This window comes from Hemicordylus capensis, chromosome 2 (genome assembly GCF_027244095.1).
Source record: "Hemicordylus capensis ecotype Gifberg chromosome 2, rHemCap1.1.pri, whole genome shotgun sequence".
Taxonomy (NCBI): Eukaryota; Metazoa; Chordata; class Lepidosauria; order Squamata; family Cordylidae; genus Hemicordylus; species Hemicordylus capensis.
Window position 1 is genome coordinate 110,631,793 of NC_069658.1, and position 25,903 is coordinate 110,657,695.

At 41.5% G+C, this 25,903-nt stretch overlaps 1 protein-coding gene across 1 annotated transcript in view; it reads left to right on the forward strand.

Annotated features, from left to right (window-relative positions):
• The first annotated feature begins 6,006 nt into the window (after window positions 1–6,006).
• The window catches only part of SLC1A1 (solute carrier family 1 member 1), a 70,492-nt gene continuing 50,595 nt past the window's right edge, over window positions 6,007–25,903 (forward strand). Inside the window, exon 1 of the mRNA XM_053300346.1 lies at window positions 6,007–6,494. Within this exon, the coding sequence (XP_053156321.1) occupies window positions 6,392–6,494 (103 nt within the window). The 5' untranslated portion in view covers window positions 6,007–6,391. The remainder of the gene's footprint in view (window positions 6,495–25,903) is intronic.

The following is a 25,903-nucleotide window of genomic DNA, read 5'->3' on the forward strand; positions in this document are numbered from 1 at the left end:
AACCAAACCATGTTCCTTGGGGACACAATTTAGGTTGCTAAACCTTCGAGAATAGAAGCTCTCAACTTCATTTTCCATTATTGTGTTCATCTTTTAAATAACTTCAGAACTTTGGGAATGATCCATCAGTTTGTGGTACTTTTCATTCTTCTTAATTTTACTGGGATAGTTTTATTACAGATTTGTATTTGGTTACCCATATAGAAACTGCCAAATTTATTCTTCATCCAGGATTACAGCCAATATCTGTCAATCCATAATGCATGCATACACCATTAAAAAAACAAAACAAAAAACACCCTATTCATCTGAAAGTTTTAACTACCCTGCTTTTTCTAAACATATTTTTCTATGGACAACATCCAGACTAACGTTGTACATGCCAAATAATGTTTTCTGTGTACCATGGAGGAGGGGCAATTTTTGCTGAACTTCCTTCCCTCTACATGACTCTGTACCTCCCAAAAATATGTGCCTAAGGGTTGCAGGACTGTCAGACACATATTTCTGACAGGTACAGATGGCTAGAGAAGGAAGAGTAGATAATTGAAAATCACCCCTGTCCACTGAGCACACCTAGTGCTATTTGGCATGTGCAACATTAGTCTGGGTGTCAGCCTGGGTTCTTTAAAAAAAAAAATAGGGTGAACATTGGGGTGCATTTGGATAAGAGTGATATAGTCTAATATCCAGATAAAATCTTGGGAAGCAAAGCAAGCCAGCAACAATGTTTCAGGCTTTGCCTCTCCATATTTTCATTTAATCTGTTATGCTGCTCTCTTCCTTTTTCTATTTGTTCAGCTTTGATTTTAATTTATTTATCATTTCCTCCCAAGAGTTCACAATGGAGTATGCTGTGTCAGCCCATTTGATCACTGTAACAATTTAGTAGATTAAGGCTGCAATCTCATGCACACTTACCTGGGAGTAAGTCCCATTGTGGAACTTATTTCTGAATAAATATGCATAGGGTTTTCCTGATAATGACCATCACACAAAAGCTGGAATTTGAATCCAGGCTTCCCTGCTCCAAGTCCAGTACATTACAATATATTAGCTCTCTAAGCTTCTTTATTTTCTTGCTCCCTATGAATCTATGTTTTCATCAGTTTATGAGGCTTCAATCATGTGAAGCTAGACTAGTGGTTACCATGAACAGGGCTTTCACATTTTATCCCAAAAAAGGCTCATTAGGCTAGCTTGCTGCTAGCCTTTGGACATTTCTGTTTTAAAAGCCAGTTGGGTAAACTGTGGTTTTAGCAAGTTTAGCTTTGTGGCTGTGCTCATTCTTGGACTTTATTGCAGATCTCACTATGATTTTAGAAGATATTTTTAATTTGTCTTTAGGATGTTAGAAAGTTCTACAGGTACTTTGGTTTGGAAATGTTGTAGTGGTTTAATGATCTGTTTTAATAGCCACCTTGTGAGCCTGGTATAGGCCAAAAAGGTGGGATAGAAATAAAATGAAATAAATAATCTTGTGTTAAAGAGGTTTATGCATCTGTATCCTTTTCCACAACCAGATGGTTTACTTCACACTTGGAAAGATGTTTGCTATTTATTTTTCTTATTTGTTTTTGTTTTCTTGTATGTTGAGAAAACATAAAACAGGTGAACCTCTTTTATTTGGGGGGGGGGGGTATTGCAAGTGATCAGCCCATTTGAAATACAGTAAAATTTGTCTCAGCACCTGAATTTATATAAATCCAACAACATGTTTGATCTAAGATCGTAAATAAACAACTAACTAACTAACTAAATCCAACAAGGAAGAGCCCAAGATCTGCACTGCAATGTGTATCTAAGCCCTACCAAATATGATAGACTTGCTTAATGTGGATGGGGATGAACATCTCCATGGGGGATGGTGACTCTAGTTCAGTGGTTCTCAACCAGACGTACACGAACCCCTGGGGATACTTTTAAGGTTTGTACTGGAGCCCTCTTGATTCCTCAGCTCACTCACTAGTGATTAGGGTGCAGCCCCATTGTCTTCTATTCAGACGACCTGATGATTACAGTCATTGCCTTGAATCAAGACTAAGCTACTAATGAGTACTTCCACTGAAATTAATAGGGCAAGTTGTCCCACTAATTTTAATAGTACTACCCAAACAGCGGTCTCACTAATTACAATGAGAAACTGGGGGGCCTGGGAAACATAAAAGAGATGTTTTGTTTTGTTTTCCCCATTCACCATGTTGGCAAAATTATGATTATTTTTTTTGCCAATTCAACAAGAGTCACCATGTTAAAAGAAATGGAAAGTAGGGTCCACTAATTCTACTTAGAACTACTTGTTTTTAATGACATGAAAAGATGGAAGTTGGAGGCAATAAAATGGCAACTCTTGTGAGAATCTGCCACTTGAAGCAACTTCTTCTAAATGCATTATGGTAACGCTGGTCCTGGCCTCATGTTACACTACACATTTAAGAAAAAAGCATGAAGCTTTAGTCTCCAATTAGGGATGTGCTCAAAGCATTTCGGTAACTCTATTTCCAGGTGCTAAAAATGCTTCAAGCTGCCCCAGCTGAATCATTTTGGCTGAGGGCAAGGCAGGTCTTACCTGCCGCTCCGCTGACCCCCACCACATCAGAGTGGCACTGTTTGTATGAAGCAGCCAGGCACTCTATTTACAGGCTGCATTTGTTTAGGAACAGGAAGCTCCCTGTTCCCAGCAGGAAATGGCATCTGAGCATGTGCAGACAGCATCTTGAGTGGTAAGATGTCATCCGCACATGCTCAGATGCCATTTCCTGCTGAGAACTGGGAACGTCCTTTTCCTAAGCAAATGCAGCCACCAAACAGAGAACCCAACTGCTTCATACGAAACACTTCATGCACTTCCCTAACTCTAATGCTGTTCTTCCCATAGATTTCACACTTTTTAATATACTGAATTACAGGTGGACTTCTGTATTTGTGGTAGTGATAGTAGTGAGTCCACTACTATCGAAGATACTGAAACTGCAGATACTGAGTCATTAAGTCAATGAGATGGGGAGGGGGTTAAGTTCCCATAGGCTCAAAAATTGTGAGGGGAAAGGGCAAAAAATGTTTTAAAGAGTGAAATACAGTGCCAGACCTTGCTCCATGGGCCTCCAGCAGTCCAATGATGCCTCCCCCAGTCCCCATTTTTCCATGAAAAGTCATGCAGGGTGGAATCCTTATTTTAGTTCAAATGGGCCACAAAATGGCTCCTCATCATAAAATGGCAGCTGGAATGACTGCTGGGTTTATTTCTGGCCATCCCAAAACTGCGGATTTTGACCCTTTGATTTCCGCGGATAATGAGGTTGGGTAACAACTGGTGGACCACAGATATGCAAAACTGCAATTAGTGAGGTCCACCTGTATGTTCTATTCAGGAAATGCATAACATTTGAAGCAGTGTTAAGCGTTCAAAATTAGGAGATTATTTCTGTAACAAACTCTCATGTAATTTGAGCTTGAGGAAAAAGAGAATCTCTTCTTCATTAGAAAATATGTACAGACAGTGGTCATGAGAGTCTCTTGCTAGATGCTTCATCAGTGTAGCCAGAGTCAGTCTGGAATCCTCATAAGGCCCAAATGCTATCTTACATTAAATATGTGTCTGGTCCTGACATGTTCATCATTATTTCATTAAATAGTAGTTGTGGGAGGGAGAATGCAATCTGGAACAGGATTGTGGTGATGGTTTTCCCCCCTCCAACTTAGTCCCAGTGCAGATTGTACCTCCTGAGACTGTTGCTTGCCCCAGGAAGCTTCCATCAACTAGAGATGGGAGACTCACACATCTCAGTTTCACTCAAAATTCTTCCCACCAACCAACACCTATTCTTTTCTTTAAAAAAAATTTTTTTTAATGAAACCTTCAGCATTTCCGTTCCACTTCCCCAGCAGCACTGTCAGTGGAAGAAAGCAGCCTGCAATCTACTCAGACAAACTGAGAAGGGAGCCCCCACTGCTATAGGTGCTGCTAGGAGGGAAAAGGAGATATATGTCTGACCCTAGTTGAGGCAATGGCTGAATTATAGGAGAACAGAATGGGGGTGACATTCTTAGTGGCTGTTTTTAGAAGGCTACAGGAGGGGGTATAATTTAATTGAAACCTTAGGGAATCAGAGAATTGAATTGGTCTTGTGGATTTCACTCCCAGGCTTTTCCTCCATAATTTAAGCACAGCTGTTGTGGCAACTGTAGCAGTAATGCAAGGAAACCTGTACCCTGTCCAGAGGTGATCTTTCCCACGGACCGGTCCTTGGGGACCTCCTGTTTCCAGGAGGCCCTCCAAATGTTCTGGGGGGCATCCCCAGATGACCTACTGCCACCCCGCATCCACCCCTGCCCCACCAATCTATGGCAATAAGGGCCATAAAAGGCATCAAGGGCCTGAGCCAAGTCCAGAGGCCTCCCATATTTTCTGCTTGCTGCTGCTGTTTCTGCAGCCAGCCAGAGCCATATGCAAAAGGATGGGGTGGAGTGGAGGGAGCAAATTTAGGTTCTCCCCTGCTTGCTGCTGCAGTTTCTGCAGTGATTTATTTTTCTCCCTAACTTTTTGAAGACTTGGCACTTGGCTCCAGCGTAGAGTCGAGTTTTGGTTTGGTTTCTTCCCTCGGACTCAGTCTCAGAAGGTGGCCAGATCTGGCTGAGCTATTCCTGGAGATTCCCCACCTCACCCTGCAATATTTTTTCACAATACCTAGCCATTAACACATCCCGGATGTATTTGTTATGGGGTGTCTAGAAAGAGGATGGGGTGAACCAGAGGCTTCCTGGCTCACCTGCAAATTTAGTCTCTCCCCTTCTTGCTGCTGCTGTTTTTGCAGTGATTTTTCATCCCCATCAGAGAAAGTGTGCTGGGACTCCAAGAGGGATATGTTGCTTCTTTGTGGTCTATTTCTCTCTCTGTGTGTTATGTTATGGTCTTGGGAATGTATTAACATGTATTGAAATGTTTCTGCTAATGCATATTTGCATAAAAATATTGTTGGTCTACATCCTTAAATTATTGTAAAAAGTAATGAATTCAGTTAATTTAAGTGGCAAGATTGTCCATGCAAAATATGGCATCTCTCTGCAAGTCAGTGGGAAGTATCTTATTCAGAATCTCTTCTAAAATACAGAGAGAGAGAGAGAGAGGAGAGAGAAAATTTCAGCTTTTTCTGAGCACGTTCTGGTCATATGTGGCGAGAGGAGGGCCTCCAAAAGCGGGTGGGCCGAGGGCCAGTGTTCCCTCAAAGGTGTATGCATGTGTGTGCACTCACTTTTTAAAAATGTCCACTCAGTTAATTTCAGATCCCGTTCAGGTTGAATCAGGAAGGCTCCACTCTGAATGCATGTGTGCACACACCGCCTTGATACTCCCGCCCAGAACAAATCTCATTCTGCACACAGATGAAAAAAAATTAGAGAGAAGAACACTGGTGGGGGCTCCAAAAGGCCTTTGGGTCCAGTCTTTACAATTCCCTAGGTGCACCACTGCCCTTGTCTCTCCAGAACATTCTCAGCTGGTGCTTGAGACTTGCTGGCCATGGTAGGTAGGCACTTGCACTTCTAGCCTGCTGTCCAATTCATCTTGCCGCACACAATCCTGCATTGGAGGCCCTTAATGCCTTTTCCTACGTGCAGGTGAACATTCCTGCAGGTCTGACCACCTGCTGTGTAGGGTTGCCAAGCCTCCAGGATGGCCTGAAGTCTCCAAGAATCAGCATCCATCTCCAGGTGACTACCCTGGTTCGGTATTATGGGGTGGGGTGGGGTGGATCTTGGCGGGGGGTGGGGGAGACATCTTGAGTCAGGGTTGACAACCCCAGCTATAAGAGGGCTCAAATCCCTGACGCTTTTGCGCCAACCCTACTGACCAGAGGCAGGACTCTCTCGGAAGCAACGTTCGCTGGACAGCAGCATGTTGACGCCCCAAAGTCTCCTCTTCTCGAGAAAACCTCCGCCAAAGCCGTCCCCCTAGAGCAGGCTCGTGCAGAGTGAGGGTGCGCGCGAGCGCAGACGGAGGAAACGTCAGAGGCTCGCTTGTGTGCAAGGTGTTGCTGTGCATAATACAGAGCGCGCGCGCACGCACACACAGCGGCTTCCACACCTCTCCTCCTCTTCGTCCGCCGCCGCCGCCGCCTGTGTTTCTAGGAGCCGCAGAGCCCGGCAAGCAGTAGTAGCAGGAGGAGGAGGAGGAGGAGAGCTGCAGAGCTACAGAGCTACGAGCGCGCCTCTCTCCTTCTCTCTCTCTCTTGCCACGAGCGCGGCGGCATCACACAAGCTCGAGGAGGGGATACAGCGGCAGCCAGCAGAGCCCGGACGCAGCCCTTGTCTCTGGTTGACGCCAAAGGCCCGCAGTTCCTTCTGCCTCCTGCGCCTCTTTTCATTAGCCCGTCGCCGCCACAGACGAGCCACCATGGTGAAGCAGCCGCCCGGCAGTAGGAAGGCGGGATGCGACTGCAAGCGCTTCTTGAAAAACAATTGGATCCTTCTCAGCACCATCCTCGCCGTGGTTCTGGGTGAGTTGGTGGTGAGACCTCATGGGGCGAAAGGGCAGGGTGGGAAGGCAGCGGAAGCGCGGTGTGGAAATATCCCGTGTGAAATTTTACACACACAGACACACAAACACGGCAGCAGCAGCCGGGCAGCGTTTGTAGCCGTCTTATTTGAACTGTGTCGCTGTCCATGATCCTGCCTTTACCATGGCATTCTTTGTGGTGCTCTCAGCCAAATTGGAGATTCTCTTTCCTCCCCATTTTCCCTTTGTATCTCTCTCGCTCTCTCTTTGAGGTGGGGTTGGTCACCAGGGTAAGGGAAAGGGAGATGTGGAAATCGCCCTTTCGCCCTCTCTTAATGAAAATAATCCAGTCCCTGAAAGGGTATTTCTGATTGCTTCCTGAAACTCTTTTGGAAAATGAATATCTTCCAGACCAGGGGAGTGTAGCTATAATTGAGCAGATGGGTTCAAAGCACCTGAGTCCCCAAGCTCCTGAGGGCCCTCCAGCTGCACCCCTCCCTATCTTCTTCATTATCTCCCTCCACTCTGAGTGGCCCCCCAGCAATGGGGTGAACACAGACCCTCTCCTCTCCAGCTACGCCCCTGTTCCAGACACAGATAAATAGCAGAACTGTGTTAAACTGGCAAAGGGTGTGGTTGTGGGTGTTAGGATGCCATAATCCCAGGTGGGGTTCATAAAGTTCATCAGCTCCATTACAAATACTGGAAATGAATGAATAACACATAACAGTACCTGGAATTCCTACTGTGATGAAATACTGGAAATATTATCTGAGCAATTATAACAGATATATTGAAATTAAGGAAGTATGGAGCCTGATTCTAAGCATATTTCATTAGAAGCATGTTTCCCAGAGTTCAGAAGATTCATGTCAAGTACACTTAAGATAGCCACCTAATGGCAGAGCAAGGAAATGACTTGCCTAGCAAGCAAGAGGTTGCTAGTTCAAATCCCCACTGGTATGTTTCCCAGAATATGGGAAACACCTATATTGGGCTGCAGCAATATAGGAAGGTGCTGAAAGGCATCATCTCACACGGTGCGGGAGGAGGCAATGGTGAACCCTTCCTGTAATCTGCCAAAGAAAATCACAGGGCTCTGTGGTCACCAGGAGTCGACACCAACTCAAGGGCACAACTTTACTTTACACTTAAGATTACAGTTTTAGGGGGAGCTGAATGTCAGCTTACACTGGTCTAGTCCCTTTGCAGGTGATTAATCTATATTCATCGACCATTGACCTGTCTCATTTGAGTGCCTAGCCTCCCAGTCCTAATCATTTTTACTTGGAAGGGAATCTCATTAATTTAGCAGAGTTTACTTCCAAGTAAATATGTTTTGGATCTCTAAGAAAGAGAAGACCAAAGCGACACATTGCTTCTGCAAATGGTTGCTGTATTGGAGCTGTGCAGCCCAATAGGGAAAAATACATATTTACTTGGAAGTGCCTTTGCCACTGAATTAAATGAAACTTCTTGTTAAAGAGGCACTGAAATCCTACAAATGTATACTCCTACCTCTGAGTGTAGTGGAACTTTCTCCCAAGTAAGTGTGTATAGAGTTTGATTATTCTGTGAAGAATGTCCTCCATCTCTTTCTGTAATTTCCCAAGCCATATCTACCATGTGAAGTTATTTCAGTGTAATTATTTACAGAGACTGACACTTCTTTTTGAATATAAGCAGTCCTGACTCCAGCATGAATTGGCTCACTGTGAAAAAGAGAAGGGGAGAAAAAGCACCTTTATTGGTGGTTTCCGGCTGGGATCTATTAAATAATTAATCTCAGCCATCTCATTTAAGACTGCACTCTGTTATTGGTGTTACTGTGACTGTTAGAAGTGTAAATCATGCTTATCCGACCAATATTCTCATGAAATATTAATCTGTTTTTAAATGCCAGAAAGTCACAGTATTTCATAATGAATGGAGGCAAATTAGTATCCAAAGATGTCTCTCTACTCACTATGTTTCTAAATATTGGTTTTCTGTAATGTAGAACATCCCTCTTAGTTTGTCAACATTAAATCATTGTACTATAAAAAGGTGAATGACAACTTTGTAATTTCCCTTGAAGTAATTTGGATGCATTAAATATACTTTAAAAATAAATAAATCCAAAACACACGTGCATATATGTTTCATTGACATCAATGGGATTTAGAGCAGGGCTTGACAAATCCCAGATGCTAGGGAGCCATAATGCCTAGAAATTTAACTTCAGTGCCTAGACTGGAATATTCAAAAGGAGAACTATTTAATAAAATATTATTTGTCCTAGGCAGCCCTATTTCTGTTCTAAGTGTGTTACTTGTAGAGGGGATCACACACACACACACACACACACACCGTGGCACACCCAGTATTTTCAACTCGTGAGTTCTTGAGGGCACAAACAGGAATTGCACTCATATTAATATAAGAATATAAACCACAGCTATATTTATGCAAAGATGCATTAGCAGAAACATTTTTGACACGCAACCTAACATATTCCCATCCCACATATTTCTTTCTCCACTCTGTCTCTAAAGCAGAGGTCATGCTTGGCTGCCTGGCACAGGTCACAGTCACGCTTGGGTACCCAGGGCATCACGGTGACCACACAACCTAAAGAGGATTGGGGGGCCCCAGGGGGTGTGGAGGCTCTAGACTTCAGATCCAGGGCTAAGAGTGCCTCTGAGTGTTCACTGCCTCCAAAATTTTTGGACTGGCTCCTAGATCTAAAATGTGCCAAGGTCTGATTTAGAGGCAGGTAATGGCCATAGGATCAGGGCCTTAACTGATAATCAGAAATAGAAAAATAAACCTTGTGTACTTGTTGTACACTACCCAGAGCCTTTGGATGGGTTGGTCTAGAAATGTAATTAATTAATTAACTAACTAACTAACTAAAGCTGCAGTTCAATGCACACTTATTTGGGACTAAGGCCCACTGGACTGGACTTGGTGGGACTTATTTCTGAGTAAACGTGCATTGGATTTGTGTACTTAACGATTGCTCTAGAAATGCATAGGGGTCATGCAACTGGAGGCAATGCATGTTTATTCAACAGCAAGTATCATTATGTTCAAGCCTACTCACTCCAAAAAAGTATGCCTAGGACTGCAGCCTTTATCACATTTAGATATTATAGTCGCAATTGTGTGCTAACTGAATGATGAATAATATATTTAGTCATTTTGTTTTCCATTTTAAATGAAAACAAAAAGGGCACTATCTAACCAAAGTTAAGCACTTTGAAATTCCATTGATTTCAGTGGGATGAAATCATCACATGCTTAATTCTCCCATTGAAATCAATATGATGTAAATGCTTTTGTCTGGCTACACTGTGCTCAGATTTTGCAAATATTAAAAAATGACTCTATATAACTGACATTTATGTGGATATTTAAAATTATCACAGATTTCAAGTTCTTTGACAGCTGAAATCACAAAAATGTAACAATTTGTTTATCCTGATGGATAGGGCAGAAGACTATTGAGCAAGCATTGGCAACAGAGGCATAACTGGAGTGAACTTTTCTTAAAACTGAATATTCATATATTCATATTTTTGGCTTGCAGATTGAAATTGTTATCAGTGATGCACATCACTGTGGTGATACCTTTTACAAAAAATTAAACACCTGGGAGCGGTGCTTAACCTTTTAAAGCCATATTTGAATATAGTTACTGCAAACTTCTTCCAGTTGGCAATAACTTTTTAAAATTGTCAGTGGTTGAATTCTGATCAGGAGGGGCATAATTCAATTATGCAATTTTTAGTTCCCATTAATTTGAATGTGTCAGATTGAAACACGTACCTAGAGTAACTGTCCCACTACAGTCAATGAGGCTTAAATGAGCATAATATCGCTGGACTAGGCAAAAACCAAAAGCATGGGCAAGTCAGCTAAAGTGAAGCATATTTAAGACCCAGTTGTTTTAGTGGAAAAGTTAAACATACGCTTAATTCTCTCAATTTGAAATCAGTGTGACAAGTGCTTAGCTTTGACTTAATTGTGTCCTGTTCTCTGTGTCACATGTCATCAAGTTACATTGCAATAAATTCTAAGTGGGTTTCAGAATTTTAGAGGAGGCTCTTGGCTTATTAAAACTGCTTGGAGGAAATTGTAACCTTAGCAAACATAGCTAGAGTGATTATGAGACATTTAAGCCTAGAAAAGCAAACAAGCCTGAATCAGACCAAAGCACCATCAGGTCCAACATCTTGTTCCTAAAGTTGCCAACAAGATGCCTCTGAGGAAGCCCAAAGGTGGGAAATGTAGACAAGTGGTCCTCCCCTGCTCTCTCTGCCCCCACAGTTGATATTCAGAGGTATAGTGCCTCTAAACCTGGGGATAGTATATAGCAGGATTGCACAACTTTGGCCCTCTTGCATGAGGGGATGATGGAAGTTGTAGTGCAAAACCAGCTGGAGAGCCAAAGTTGTGCAGCCCTGGCATATAGTGAAGAGCAACATGTACACAGATGGTGCTAGATCATCATAATAATTAAATAGATTGATAAAATCCATGATAAAAAAACCAAATTAGATTTTTTAAATTTTAAATTGGATTTTTATTTAAATTGATTAAAAACAATTAATAGATTCTAGATCTAATATATCATTATCAATCTTAATCATAACTTCTAATTATATCCTATGAACATGTTGACAGTTGACATGGGGATGAGAGATCAGGCCTGATCAGGCCTATTCTGCAGATGGTGTACATGCAGTGCACACACAAAGTCAAGCCCTTGCCCCCACTCCCCTGCTCTCTGAAAGTGCAAAGATGAAGGTCAGTGAATAAATAGAGGATTGGGGGCGTGGAATAAATAAGGAGTCTGGAAATAAATGCTTAGGATAATGGAGGGGAAGGGAATAGAAAGTCAACCCAAAAGTGAACAGAACATATTTGTGCAGTCCTGAAGAAACATTTCCCGAGTGTATCCTCAGTTGTGAAGGGAAACACCTATTATGGCAGCAGGCCATAAAAGAGACCCCATTTGGGAGTATTTTAATGAAGTTAAACTGTACCTGTGTGTAAGAAAGGCATGCATGCAAAATGCAAACAATGCAACAATGAAATGCAAGGCCTGGTTGCCTGACTGAAACAGCAAGTAGGTACTTATTATGATGTGTACCTCCCTTCTAAAAATGAAACCTAAATTTTTATTGTAGGTTTAATACATCTATGTATTAAGGTTATATTAGACAGCAAGATTGTACTTTTATAGAAAATGATGATTAAATAGAAACTTCCTGACTAGTAATTTAAATTGAGATTTAAATAATTAAAATTGAATCCTTCTGTGAAGCGATTTAAATCAAATCAACCCTGATACATAGTGTCTAAGAGTGTGTTTGTGACCTGGTTGTTCACACTTCAAAACACCTATTTCCCCTCAGCTATTGGGACACTGAAGGGCTCATGAAAGTCAAACTGCTGGGCACTCCATGCCAGTGTTCCCACTCTTGTTTTTCATCTGTGTGCGGATTGGGTTCTGTTCTGGGCAGCAGTATCAAGGCAGTGTGTTTGCACATGCATTCAGAGTGGGGCCTTCCTAGTTCAATCTGAGCAGGATCTAAAATGAACTAAGTGCACATTAAAAAAACCCCTTGTGAACGTGCACACACATACCTTAGAGGGGACGCTGCTCCATGGCCCTACCCAAAATGAGCACCTCAGATTTTAATTAGCCTTAATTACCGTAAATTATGTACCAGTGAAGCAAACAGCTCTCTTCAGTGGTGCAAACGGCTCCTAGCTTTTCAAATATGATGAATATTCTGTGTTTGAGCAGGAGGGAAAGTACGCGGAGAAGGGATGGGGGTGGGTGGATAGATGAGGTCTTGAAGGAGGAAAAGGGAGGATGGATGAGGGCTAGAGGAGGAGATGACTTCTCCAGCCACAATGAAAGGAAGAGGAAGGGATGAGGGCTAAAGGAAAATGAGACTAACATAAACAGAAAGGAAGAAAGATGGCAAATGCTATATAACCAAGAACTTGTCATTCCGTCTGTCACGTTTGACAGGCTTTCATCTAGTAAAATTGGCTTACACCCATGCTAAGTTACTCAATATTACCCAGGCGTTACCAGATGTTACCCTAAAGCAGGAGTTCTCAACAGGGGGTATTAGTATTCCTATGGTGCCTGAAGGACTCCCAGGGGTATTGCAGCTGCTCTGTTTGTTCCCCCTCTGAGGAGTGTTGACTAAAGCCAATGTGATGTGTCTACTGCATTAAAGGAGGGAAGAGGCTGAAAACCGTTCTCCTGAATGACTGGCTATGTGCTGAAGCTCAATGTACCTTTCCTCTCAACCTGACTGACAGGCTTCAGAAAATTAGCACTTTCTCCCATTGAAATTAATGGAGAAGTAAATTTGTCCCATTAATTTCAATAAGATTCCTTATGAGTAACTTAGTGTGGATTGTGTCAGTGACTGTGGTAGCTTGTCTCCCTAACTGTAACACTTTTTAAAAAATGTGTTTTTATGTATGTGCATACACAAACACAAAATTTAAAATGTTACAATTATGAGTCAAGCTGCACGAGTCACTGGCTTAATCCATATAAATTACTCATGAATACTCCCACTGAAACTAATGGACTGAAACTAAAGTCAGTGACTGAAGTAGCACATTTAAATGTGTGTGTGTGTGTGTGTGTGTGTGTGTGTGTGTGTGTGTGTGTGTGTGATGCCTGCCAACTGTCCTGTTTTACCTAGGACAGCCACATTTTAAAAATTGGTTCCTGGTGTTTTGGGGAGGCCCAACAAAATCCTGGTTTTGCCACCATCTGCTCCTGGTCCTCCCTCACCCCACCCCCACCGCTGGCCAGGCTGCCGCGGCCTCCTCCCTCCCTCCTCCAGCAGCTCCATCTGCAGATCTTGTCAGAAGTCTCGCAAGTCCCCTCTCGTGAGGCTTCAGTCGAGATCTGCAGACAGAGGTGTTGGAGGAGGGAGGGGCTTCCTGGCAGCCCAGAGCTGCTTAGTGCTGCGTCACAGGGAAAAGTCCAGAGGCGGCAGCCACCCACTCCCTTCACAATTTGGTTTCTGGTCAGTGGGAAGTATCTTATTCAGAGTTTCTTCTTAAAAAGTACCCCACAAAAATCAACCTTCCCCTGAGCATGTCTGTTGTAAAATGTGCATTCAGCTAATTTAAGTGGCAGGATTGAAACTCTCTGTGTGTATCACTTCTGTTTAAATAATTACAGAAACAGTTATGGTTAATGCCTCTGTTTTCACAAAAACTTGGGGATTGCAATATTTATGGTTCCTGTGGTTTGATATAATGGTGTCATAAAATGATATAATAGTATTATATGATATAAGCTTACAGGCCACAATGAAGTTTAGATAATAGCAGAACAAGGGGCTAAAGACAGAAGGGAATAAAAAGTTCTTGCTTAGCTAACTAGCATGACTACATCACATCTTTGATTTGATTTTTATTGTTATCTGCTTATTTAATGACCTATATTGTCAGGTGCTCTAAAGACAATATAGCTGGTGGAAAAGCAGGAAACAAATGTCCTCCAAGACCCTGCTTGCTGCACTTTGTTTATTCTGCAAGTGCTTTCATAATGTCTCATTGTGCTGTGCAGATCTCAGTGAGTCTGCCAGATTTTTGTGTGTGTGTATATCTGTCTATCTATCTATCTATCTATCTATATATCTCCTATATAATAAAACCCTAAGGTACCTGCGTCCGTGTCTCTGGCAGGTGTTCTGCGCATGCGTGGCACGCGGGGACGCAGCAACGGAAACTACGCACACAACTGCGTGCGCGCGTAGTTACCGCCTCTGCGTCGTAGGTCCACGTAGCAACCCGTTAAACCTGCAAACAGTTCTACACAACTCTTCTAGCGCCCGTTAATGTAACGGGCTTAATGTCTAGTGTGTGTGTGTGTGTGTGTGTGTGTGTATGTATGTGTGTGTGTGTGTATATATATATATATATATATATATATATATATATATATATATATATATATATGCAAAGTTGCATGCTATGCTTTGAACGTGCATTTATATCTGGTGGGGGTTTAAAAAAAATTGCACTAGGGATGTGCATGAAACTACGTTCGAGCACTGGTTCAGCTCAAACCAGTGTACAAACCAAGGTTTGTGCATGTCCCTATTTTGCAAATTGAAGTGTATTTGCTTGTTGGAATTTTTGACTTAAAAAAACACACAACGAAACTCCATGCCATATCACAAGATGCTTTTGAATCTTGTAATATGGCATGAGAGGTTGCCCTTAGAGGAGAAAGAAGTCTTAAGCATCCATGGACTTATGGAATTATTTACTTAATTATTTTTAAAAGGTTCCTAATAGGTCCTATTCTGTTCAGTAGAGAAGTGATGATACTTTTAAAAAGTCATTTTTTAAATCTTGAAATTTATCTTTGTGTAAAGGAAAAATAATCCAAATACCAAATGGATAGATTAGAAGCAACATTTGGATAAATCACAAGATGACCTATAAATTGAAAAGGGTTTCCGTATGTGAATTAACCTTCTGGGTTGGATCCTGCTTGCAAAAGGGTCCTGTGGAGAAAGAAAGAAAACCCCTCATACAATTTATCATTCTTAATTTTAAAAAAATTCTATATCAATTTTCAACAACAACAAAGGTTCTGAATGCAGATTATATAGCAAAAAGTATAAGAAAATGGTTCCCTGTCCCGGAAGATGTCATAAACTAAAACCACACACAAAGGAGACATCGACACTGGAGAAACACCATGAAGGGCTGAATAGGGACAGTTGTTTTCCTCCTGGTAAATATAAGAGAGCTACCACTTTAAAAAATATTTTAAAATTATCTTTTAAAAAATAAGTAAAATAATAAATATTAATATACTAATAAGTATAAAGTTATCTTATAATTTTCTAATCTGCAAGAAAAATTGTTTCTTGAGATCATAGTTTGACAACACAGCCACAAGTTCAAAACAGATAAATTATTTCACATAGGATTTAAATTAGTTTTTCATCCATTAAAAAGGAGAGAAAGTTATTAGTACCCATTTAAAATTCAAGCCATGTTTGTATCAATAGAGCCCCTGAATTCAAAGCATTTTAAAAATTTGCATGGGAGCTAAGCAAGTAATCTGGGGGGAAATGTTCTTTCTCATAAATATTGCACTTTGAATTTGATATTAAAAACTTCCAGAAAAGTTGCTATCTGTAAATTGTGTGTAGATTCTTTCTTAATTTTCTGATTTAAAAAGTTATCTATTTTTCTTTAGACTTCCTCCAATACCTCCAGTTTAGCAGTGGATTTTGGAAATATTAGATTAATGAAGAATAGTCTGGAACCTAATGTCCTAAATAGTTTTTACAAATAGCTCTTTGTTAAGATCAATATATATAGTTCTATACTTCAGTTACTTGGGAGACTATTAAGAAGGATCCCTGCTATGCAAGGTGTATTTTTAGTATTTGGAATGAACAAGTGTGTCATATTTCAAAGCAATGATGTGTAGCAATGTTGAATTGTCTTTCATAGCGTGGTAAAAGGTCATATCCTTATATTCTATGCAATATAGTGTTTGTAATATATGATAGCTTTGGAATTTTAAACCTTTCATAATTAAATTGCATCCATATAGCTATACTATTTTCCCCAAAGTAAAGAAAATACAGTTCCTTCCTTGCTTCTTAATTTTATCAATAGTATTTCAAAGCAGATGAAAATGCTATTCAGTGACTATTTTTCCAACTGCATATTATGCATAGGAAAATTGTTGAGATCACATATTATGCAGAAGAGGACTTGTGATCTTTCAAACTTCCATCTTTCGCTTATGGAAGGACAAAAAACCTATGGGCATCTTTAAATGTAATGCTAAATCATCATGACTCAGTGCTACGTAAAATAAACCTAGGGGAATTTCAGGATTGTATACACTCACTCTTGTGTATGAGAGGAGGAGAAGGAAAGCTGCTGCTTTCAGTTTAAGAACAAACCACAGTTCCTTGTTATGTATGAACTGTGGGAACTGCAGTTTGTTAACTACGTAGAGTTGGAACAAGATAGAAACTCAGGATCAAACTGGTTTGATCTTCTGGTTTGTTCAAACTCTGGTTGACAAACAAACTACTGAATAATGAAGCTATTCTCACGAGCAGCGGAAGCTGGGCTAAAGGAGCCCAGCCTGGTTTCTGCTGCTCGGGTGCTGCAATGGGAGCCGTGCGGCACCTGGCAGCCAGTCCTCTTAAATGCCTCCACGTTAAACAAGGTTAGCGGAGTGCATGCGCTCCGCTAACCCCAGTTTTCTTGTCATGTCCGTGCCATGGCGACTCACGAGTACACCCCCGGTGGGAATGCTACAACAAACCTCCCGGCATTGGGGGACTCCCCAGAATGTCCCACAAACTTAGGCAGGGCATTCTGGGACTTCCAGGAGCCGGGAGACCCCCAATCCCTGCTGCCCCAACCGGCTCCGTGATGGAGCCGGTAATCATGTGGATGGCCACCCAGGGCGACCTGCCTGCTCATGTGCGGGGAGAGCGGGTCAAGCCCACTCTCCCAGCAAACGCCCAACAGGCTTTCCATACTGCTTGTGTGGAGAGCCTCAATGTCTGCAGTTTATTCTAAAGTAAAAGTAAAAGCTTTCACTCTCCTCCTGTTATGCACAAGAGAGGAGGAACACAAGTCTTCAGTTCCCCTAGATGCATTCAGATAGTACTAAATCTTAGCATATGTCTGGACCAGGATATAGTGTCAGTATAATCTAGCACAACTTTTGCTTTTGTTTACTAGTGTTTGAATTATATGATATATGATAAGAAATAGATGAAAGCAGAATATACTGACAGTAGAGCGTTATGAATTTTTAAATTTCACATAACAAAACTGATTTCTTAATTTTTTTCTTCCATTTTTTAAAAAGTTGTCTAAACATACTACTTAGCAAAAAACTCAAAACCTATTGTAGAGTGATTTCTTTTTGGTTTAATCCATGTATTTTAAGTAAAAATGGATTAACTGAACATGTGCTTGTATTTTATACTGTGAATATTTAGAGGCTCCAATCCAACCAAAGACAGTCACTGTTATGTCCAGTTGTGATCTGTAGGACACCATGGGATTTAACAACAACTAATTTAGTGGAATTGGGGAAGTATTTTAATTTATATTACCCATTTTTGAGAAATGTATTTACTTACCCTCCTTGTTTCAGCCATCTATGCATCAGTGCTTCTGTGGAACACTTAATAGGTTTTGTAATCCAGTTTTGAGTAAGGAGTGGTGCTGTATCTGAACTGTGCATCATAACCATGATTCAGCTTCATCTTTGTCCTGGCAGAAGGTTTCACTATTTATGTCACTGGCACAGTTTGCTTTGTCTACTTTGCGCCAACTCAGCTATGCTGGTCAGTGGAATGGAGGAAAGGAATTGAAGATCTGCTCTTGCACCTACAACCCTACCCTTCACCAATCTCTGTGTTGGATCCAGTGCTATAAATAGCACATACAGCATAATAGTACTTTTTCCTGCATTTCTACAGCCTGCGTGACCTTATGGCAAATATGCCCACAACTCCTGCGTATAGGCTTCTAGTGGCATCTGGTGGGCCATTGTGTGAAACAGGATGCTGGACTAGATGGGCCTTGGGCCTGATCCAGCCGTGCTGTTCAGAGTGCCGACGGGGGAAATGTGGCGAGAGGGGTGAGTGCACCCTCTCCCCTTAAAGAACTACCCCCGCCAGCGCTGAAACGGCCCCCGGAGCCGAAATGTTTCGGAGGCCTTTATAATGGCCTCCAAAATGTTTCGGGCACATCCCTACTACATATCTTTTTTTATTAGATTAATGATGTGGAATATTTTCAATCTATTAGCATGCAAGCAATTTTGGTCTGAATTTAGAATTTAATTGTGGCAATGAATTCCCTTTCAGTACATGTATGCACTATTGTCTAAGCACTGGGGAAAGTTTTCTAAAGAATAAAATATTCCCAAAGTTAATTCCTTTGTAAAGCAAACATAAATTTCAATTGGTTTCTTTTGTGTGTGTGTGAATGTGATCATGTAGAAACACGTGCTCTATTTGGTATTACATATTTATTACCATTGAATTTAATTTTTCTGCAGTTATATATTCAAAATAACATCTGTACAATGATGAGAATTTGAAAGTTGGTTCACAGCATATCCCTACCACATTTCTGCCTCTTTGGGACAATTTTGCAAGTTCTTTCAGAAAGGCAACTAGCTCAGGTGTGAGGCAGTAGCCTTACTTTGGAGAGAGAAGAAATGACTCCAATAATTTTTTTAAAGGCTGTGTTGTGTTTATTCTAGCTGATTGTGGGGAGGGGCAGGGAGAGAATGCTTTTCTTTTAATGGGAGTTGAAAATGACTAGTTTCAAAACAAGTCTGGAGAAATGCCTTGTCAGGTTCACTTCAGCAGCTTGTCCCTCAAGGCACAAAGTGAAGATTTCACTTTCTTAAATGAAACTTACAAGATATTTCTGTATGCTTTCCCTCAGTTCTGTTTAGTTCTCTCTTTGCAAGTGTGATCATGTCCTGGTGCAGGTATTGTGGGACTTGCAAAGCTCATCCCAGTAATGTCATGTATTATTCAATAGGTGCCAGTGGCATGCACACTGTCATGTTCAAGGCAGCATTCTAAATAGCAGTGGCCCTCCTGTGAGAAGAATTTCCCTAGCAATACACTGTAGTATGAGTGCAGGGAAAATGCAACATCTCTGGAACAGAAGTGCTTCCTTGTGGGAAGATGTCCAACAGCTGTGCATTCCCACCACCCACTTTGAACCAATAATCTGGAAAAATCCAGTGAAATGGTTGAAATGGCATTTGAAAATGGACTGGAAGAGGGAGGGGGCAGGAACTGTCCTTGATAACTGTGTAGGAATGAGATGTTTAGAAACTAGATTGAAGAAAAAATCACAGAGTAAAGCAGTGTTGTGTTGAGTAAGTGAAGAAGAAAGCAGGAAGACTGGCAAACATGCAGCAGAAAAGATAAATCCTTTGTATGCCACCACTATTAATACAAACCCAGTTACTCCTCTCAGAAGAAGTCTAGAAGAAAGTTCAATCTTAGCATTTTGGAATTTCTATTCACCTCATTGAGTGCTTGATCTCATGCAGTAGTCTGAATATAGGGCTGTAAATTGATGCCAAAATGGCATTAGTGTATGCTAGAAGTAAAAGTTGGGCACAGCCTTCCGCAAACTGACCCTATCAAGATGTAAGGCTACTTGTGAGGCGGCAGTGCCATCACTGGTAGAAGAAGCACTGGCATGATGTGGCAGGGAATTTAAAGGGGTTTAAATGCTCTTTCCATATAGAATGTGGGTAGAGCACTCTGAAAATGCATGATCGTGCTCAGCATGCCCCCTTCAAGATTGTGGCCACCCTGCTGATGTGCTGACACTTTGCCCACAGTCTGTCCATGTAGCTTGCTGGAATCTGCCTCAGAGGCCGAACAAAAGGGAGGCAAAAAAAACCCCTCCTGCAACTGGAGTTTGGCGGGCTGCATTTTGGTGAATGTCTGCTGCATGATTTGGAATTAGGATTTGAAACCTTGGCTACGTCTATCTCCGATTTGGCGCTACATGTGAATTGCGGCCTAGGTTCTTAGCCTTATGTATTTTTGGTAGCATATAGAATCCGCTACCAAAGGAGTAGGGTTAATCAGAAGACCCTACTAGTTGGGTTAACCAGAAGATCGGCAATTTCACTATTGAGTGCATTGTCCACTTTAAATCTATCTATGGTTTTTATGATGTGATAGCTGAGATCAGTTATTATATTCTTATCTAGAGGTTTGTAAGTATGATTTAGTTGCCTCAGACCTTCAGTGATATAATTTTCAGTGTTGTCAGTTGTTTTGATGACAGTGAACTAGTACAGATGATACAATCCTTGCCCACATGATTAGAAAGGAACATGCAGAGAGCACACTCAGCATGATATCATTCGTGGATGTCCTGATGCCCTTCCGTTTGGGGGTGCTGGTCATCTGACTGCCAACTGTACATGCAACCCAAATATCTGTAATATTTGGATTGTGTGTAGAATTGCTTCAGGATGTCTGTGGATGATTTCATGACAGATGCAGTCTTTCTGATTGCGTGGGCAGGGATTGTTTCATTCATACCAGCCCATATCTTTTCTTGCTTAAATTATTTTTAATGGATCCTGTTCTTTCTTCCCTGGTTTGGTTGTCAAATGTAGGTGGAGACATGTGATGACTTCTAATTCTGATGACAGAAAGCAGGAAGGTCTCTAAGACTGGGGTTCTGTTAGGATTAGGGGTCCAAGTTTGTTTGTTTGTTTCATAAGAATTAGTAGGGTGGATTTCTATGATACGACTCTGTGTCTCCTACAGACACTTTATAAGAATGTTCTGGCTACACCTTCCATTCAGATGCTTTGATATCCATTTTTATTTTAGAAACATCATAATTTTTTTGGTGTTGAGTAAAAGTTGAGATTCATAAAAAGAAGTTTAAATTTGCTCTATAATAGCATTTCTGTGTTTAATTCTATCAAGTATGATATCTTCTGTGCCATTGGAATGTGATTTTGTTTGAATTGTAAAATTATTTTTGGATATCTCTTGAATCTTTTTCTTGCATTTATTGAGGTATTCGTTTTTTATTTGTGAAGAAAATGCTTTTCTAGGATAAATCCCTTTAAGAAGTGTAATGGTAGAAGTAATAGATGGTACCCTAGGATATGTCTCTCAGGTTTTTTATTTTTGATAGCATAAGTGTTGTTACCCCGCCCCCCCAAGTCCTGCTATGCTGTCTCATTGTGGCAGGTGTGTGTGTTCCTGGGAGGGATAAGCGAAGTACACCAGGAGGTATACTCCCAGTAGGGTCACCCAAGGTGCAAAAGTCATCCCTGCTGCCCAGCTAAAGCAAGCAGACACCTATATTGAGCAGCTGCGATATAGGAAGGACGGTCACTTTAGAGACTGTGACAAAGGCATCATTTCATAATTTGTGGGAGGAGGCAATGGTAACCCACTCCTGTATTTTACCAAGAAAACCACATGGATAGACAAAATAGAATGATTGTTGATGTAGTTCCAGATGATGGGTTCCTCAGGTCGGATGGTACTCAACATGCTACTGAGGAAGAGCTGAGGATTTCTCAGAGTACAGATGGTGTTTATGAGGCTAAAACCTTTTGGATGTCTAGTGGCTGATGTTGCCATGTGGGAAAAGAAAATCCGAAGCTGCAAAGACAGAATTACAATGCGAACATGGAACGTAAGAAACATGAATATGGGAAAGCTCGACACAGTGAAAGATTAAATGAATCGACTACAGATGAACATCTTGGGCATCAGAGAATTAAAATGGACTGGAATTGGACACGTTCAGTCAGAAAATCATACTGTTTACTATTCAGGACTCAAAAAACAAATAAGGAATGGTGTTGCTTTTATAGTCAAGAAGGATATTTCAGTGACAGTACTTTGGTGCAATGCAGTCAGTGACCAACTAATATCAATTAGATTTCATGGACAACCTTTTAACATGACAGTTCTTCAAGTCTATGCCCCAGCGACTGATGCAGAAGAAGTTGATGAGTTTTATGCTCACGTTCAGTCTGAAATTGATAGAACATGGAAGCAAGATGTGTTGCTGGTGGTTGGAGACTGGAATGCCAATGTTGGAAATGGTAAGGAGCAGTGTTCTCTCTAATTATTTTCTTCTGTATGCGGAATGAGTTTTGTTCTGGGCAGCAGTATCAAGGCAGTGTATGCACACGTGTATTCAGAGTGGGACCTTCCTGATTCAGCATGAGTGGGATCTAAAATTAACTGAGCAGACATTAAAAAACGTGAGCTTGCTCACATGCTCACACCTTAAAGGGAATACTAGTAAGAAGGAAAACACAGCCGGACTGTATGCCCTTGGAAACAGAAATAAGCAGAAGAACAATTTGTTAGTTTCTGCCAATCCAATGATCCCTTAATTGCTAACACATTCTTTTAAACAACCAAAGCGGTGCCTGTACACATGGACATCACCCGATGGAGTGCACAGAAATCAAATTGATTACATTATTGGTGCAAGGAGGTGGAAGAGTTCAGTTATAACTGCAAATACATGGCCGGAGGCCGATTGTGGAACAGATCACGAACTGCTCATGTGAAGTTCCAAGTCAAGCTAAAGCGGAAAAACAAAGCTATAAAGTTTCCATGATATGATCTTGAGAATGTTTCCACCATTTTCAAGGAGAACCTCAGGAACTACTTTGAAGTTCTAAACCTCATTGATAGGGAACCAGAGGAACTGTGGAATGAAATCAAAGAAATTTTTAAGGAGGGATGTGAAAAGAGACTGCCAAAGACTAAGAAACAGAAGAAAGCAAAATGGATGTCTGAGCAGGCGGTAGAAATTACCAAGAAGAGGAGAAGCCAAAGTCAAGAAAGGTAAAGTCCTCAGGAAGGAACTTAACAGGGAATTTCAGAAAGCTGTTAGAAGACACAACGAGCAGTACTACAATGACAACTGTAAAGACTTTGAGAGTAAAAATAGACATGGAAAAACAAGGCAAGTTTTCCAAAAGATCTCTGAACTCAGTAGGCTCCAACCTCGAATTGGTATATTAAGGGATGCCAAAGGACAGATAGTAACTGATTCAGAGGAGATCAAACAGAGATGGAAGGAGTATACTGAAAATCTGTATAGCAGAGATGTCAGCATCCGAGATACTCTAGAAGATTCTCCCTACTTGCAAAAACCTCTAGTATGGGAAGATGAAGTTAGATCAGCACTCTGGTCATTACCAAGTCAGAATGCTACAGGAAATGATGGAATTGCTACAGAAATATGGCAGGCAACAGAAGAAAAATCAGTCAAGGATCTAACCAAATTATGCCAGCAAATTTGGAGAACGACACAGTGGCCAACAGATTGGAAGAGGTCAGTCTACAAACCCATACCAAAGAAAGGAGAGTTAACAGATTGACATCTTGTGCAAACCATTGCACAATTTCCTTAATTTCACTAGCAAAATAATGCTCAGGATCATCCAACGCAGATTAGAGCACTACATGGAAAGGGAAATGCTGGATGTTCAAGCTGGCTTCAGAAAAAGCCAATGAACAAGAGACATTATTGCTGATGCACGCTGGATAATTGGCTTCGATTGCATCAACCATGTCAAGTTGTGGAATATCCTTAAGAAAATGGGCATCCCAGAACATCTCATTGTTCTCATGAGAAACCTATACACAGGACAGGAAGCCACAGTCCAGATGGAACATGGTGAAACAGACTGGTTCCATATCGGCAAATGAGTAAGACAAGGCTTCATACTTTCTCCTTACTTATATGCAGAAGATATACAGAGGGAAGCTGGATTGGTTTTAAAGTTGGAAGAAGAGACATCAATAATTTGCACCACACTGATGACACCACTCTTATTGCTGAGAATGTGGATGATCTACAAGCTCTAGTAATGAAAGTCAAGGAGCACAGTGAAGAAATGGGACTATGATTAAATGTAAAGAAGACTAAACTAATGACAATGGGTACAGCAACCAGCCTCAGAATTGATAATGCAGACAGTAGTAGTAGTAGTATGTAGTAGTAATAATGCAGACATTGAAGTAGTAGATAGCTTCTGCCTTTTAGGATTGACCATCAACAGTAAAGGATCCAGCAGTCAAGAAATACACCGCAGACAAGCACTTGGTAGGGTTGCAATGAAGGTCTTGGAAAGGATATTTAGATGCTGTGATGTGTCTATACCCACAAAGATTAGAATCGTTTTTCCCCATGACACTCTATGGATGTGAAAGCTGGACTTTGAAGAAGCAAGATAGAAAAAGCATTGATGCTTTTGAACTTTGGTGCTAGATGAGACTTTTGAAGATACCATGGACACCCAGGAAGACAAACAGATGGATCATAGAACAAATCAATCCAGAATTCTCACTCGAGGCACAAATGACCAGGCTCAAACTATCATACTTTGGACACATTATGTGAAAACCCAGCTCCGTTGAGAAGTCCATAATGCTGGGAAAAGTTGAAGGAAAGAGAAGAAGAGGACGACCAGCAGCAAGGTGGATGGACTCGATTACAACAGAAATGAATTCATCACTGAAAGACCTTCAAGGCCAAGTTGAAGACAGATAATCTTGGAGAGAATCTATCTATGTGGTCACTAAGAGTCAACATCTACTTGACGGCACTTAAACAAAGTGTTGTTAAAAGTATTTAGCCTGGCTTTATATTTTGTACTTGAAGAAGCTTGTCGTGGTTTCTCCTTCTCGCGTCGACTTCCGCGATGAGTCTCCAGCCTTAGAGCCTAGAGCTAGTCTCTCTAGAGAGCAATAGGATGCCTGTTACAGGACACCCACCTCTCTCTTAGCCGGCTTCACTTTGCCCCTGGTTTCTGGGTCACTGTGCTCCTTTCCCCAAAGGCAACTCTCCCCAGTCTGACTGCTCATCATTGGCTCAGGGTCCCTTATATAGTTCAGAGATCTCACTAGATCTCAGAAGTCCATCAGAAATCCCATGATACCTCAAGAGCCTGCAATACTTTGGAGCAAGATCTTGCAGATCCAACTCCAGATCCGGCAGTCCATTGCAAGGGCTGCCCACAGGCAGTTGGCCATCCAGGGCAGCCAGACAGGGCTTGTGGAGCCTATGCTTGGAGGTGGGCTGCCAGCCTCCGAGCAGCGGAGGGCCCATCACTGCACCCGGCAAGCACCGCCAAATAGCACGTGGCAGGGGTTCTCTGACAGTTCTGTTTGAGATGGTTTGTCTGATGACTGAGTTCAGAAGTAGAGTTATTAAGAGGATCTACTATATTAAAGTATTCCATGTTATAGAATGCAAATGGCCAGATGGCCACATATATTATGTAGCAAAACATCCACAGATTTGAGAACACGCTTTAGGAAACCACAAGTCTATCAGCATAACCGAGACATTTGAACAATCTGTTACAAACCATATCAATTCAGAACTACACTCAAATCAAGTCTTTCTGATTTGATTTTTTTCCTATTGAGCAACCTTTACACAGTGAAATGATGGACAGTAGTGAGTATTTTAAATAATTTTTAAATATTGTTTTTAACACTGTGTTTTGAATTGTGTGTTTTTATGTCTTTTTAAAAGTTGTTGTACACCGCCCAGAGCCTCTGGATGGGGTGGTTTATAAATGTAATAAATAATAACTAGCCGACACCGCACAGAGCATCTGTGCACTCCTTGGGGCCAGCTGTTTCCCCCTCCCTCTCCCTCCTGCCTGGTCGCTCCTCTCTCCCCTCTCTCGCCCCCACCACCTGCATAGAACCGCTACCAGTCCATCCCTCTACCTCCTGCCTCCACCAGGCCCGGTTCTCCCCCCCATCGCCTAGCCACCTCCTCACACTGGTGGCTGGGCCCACCACCACCTCCTCG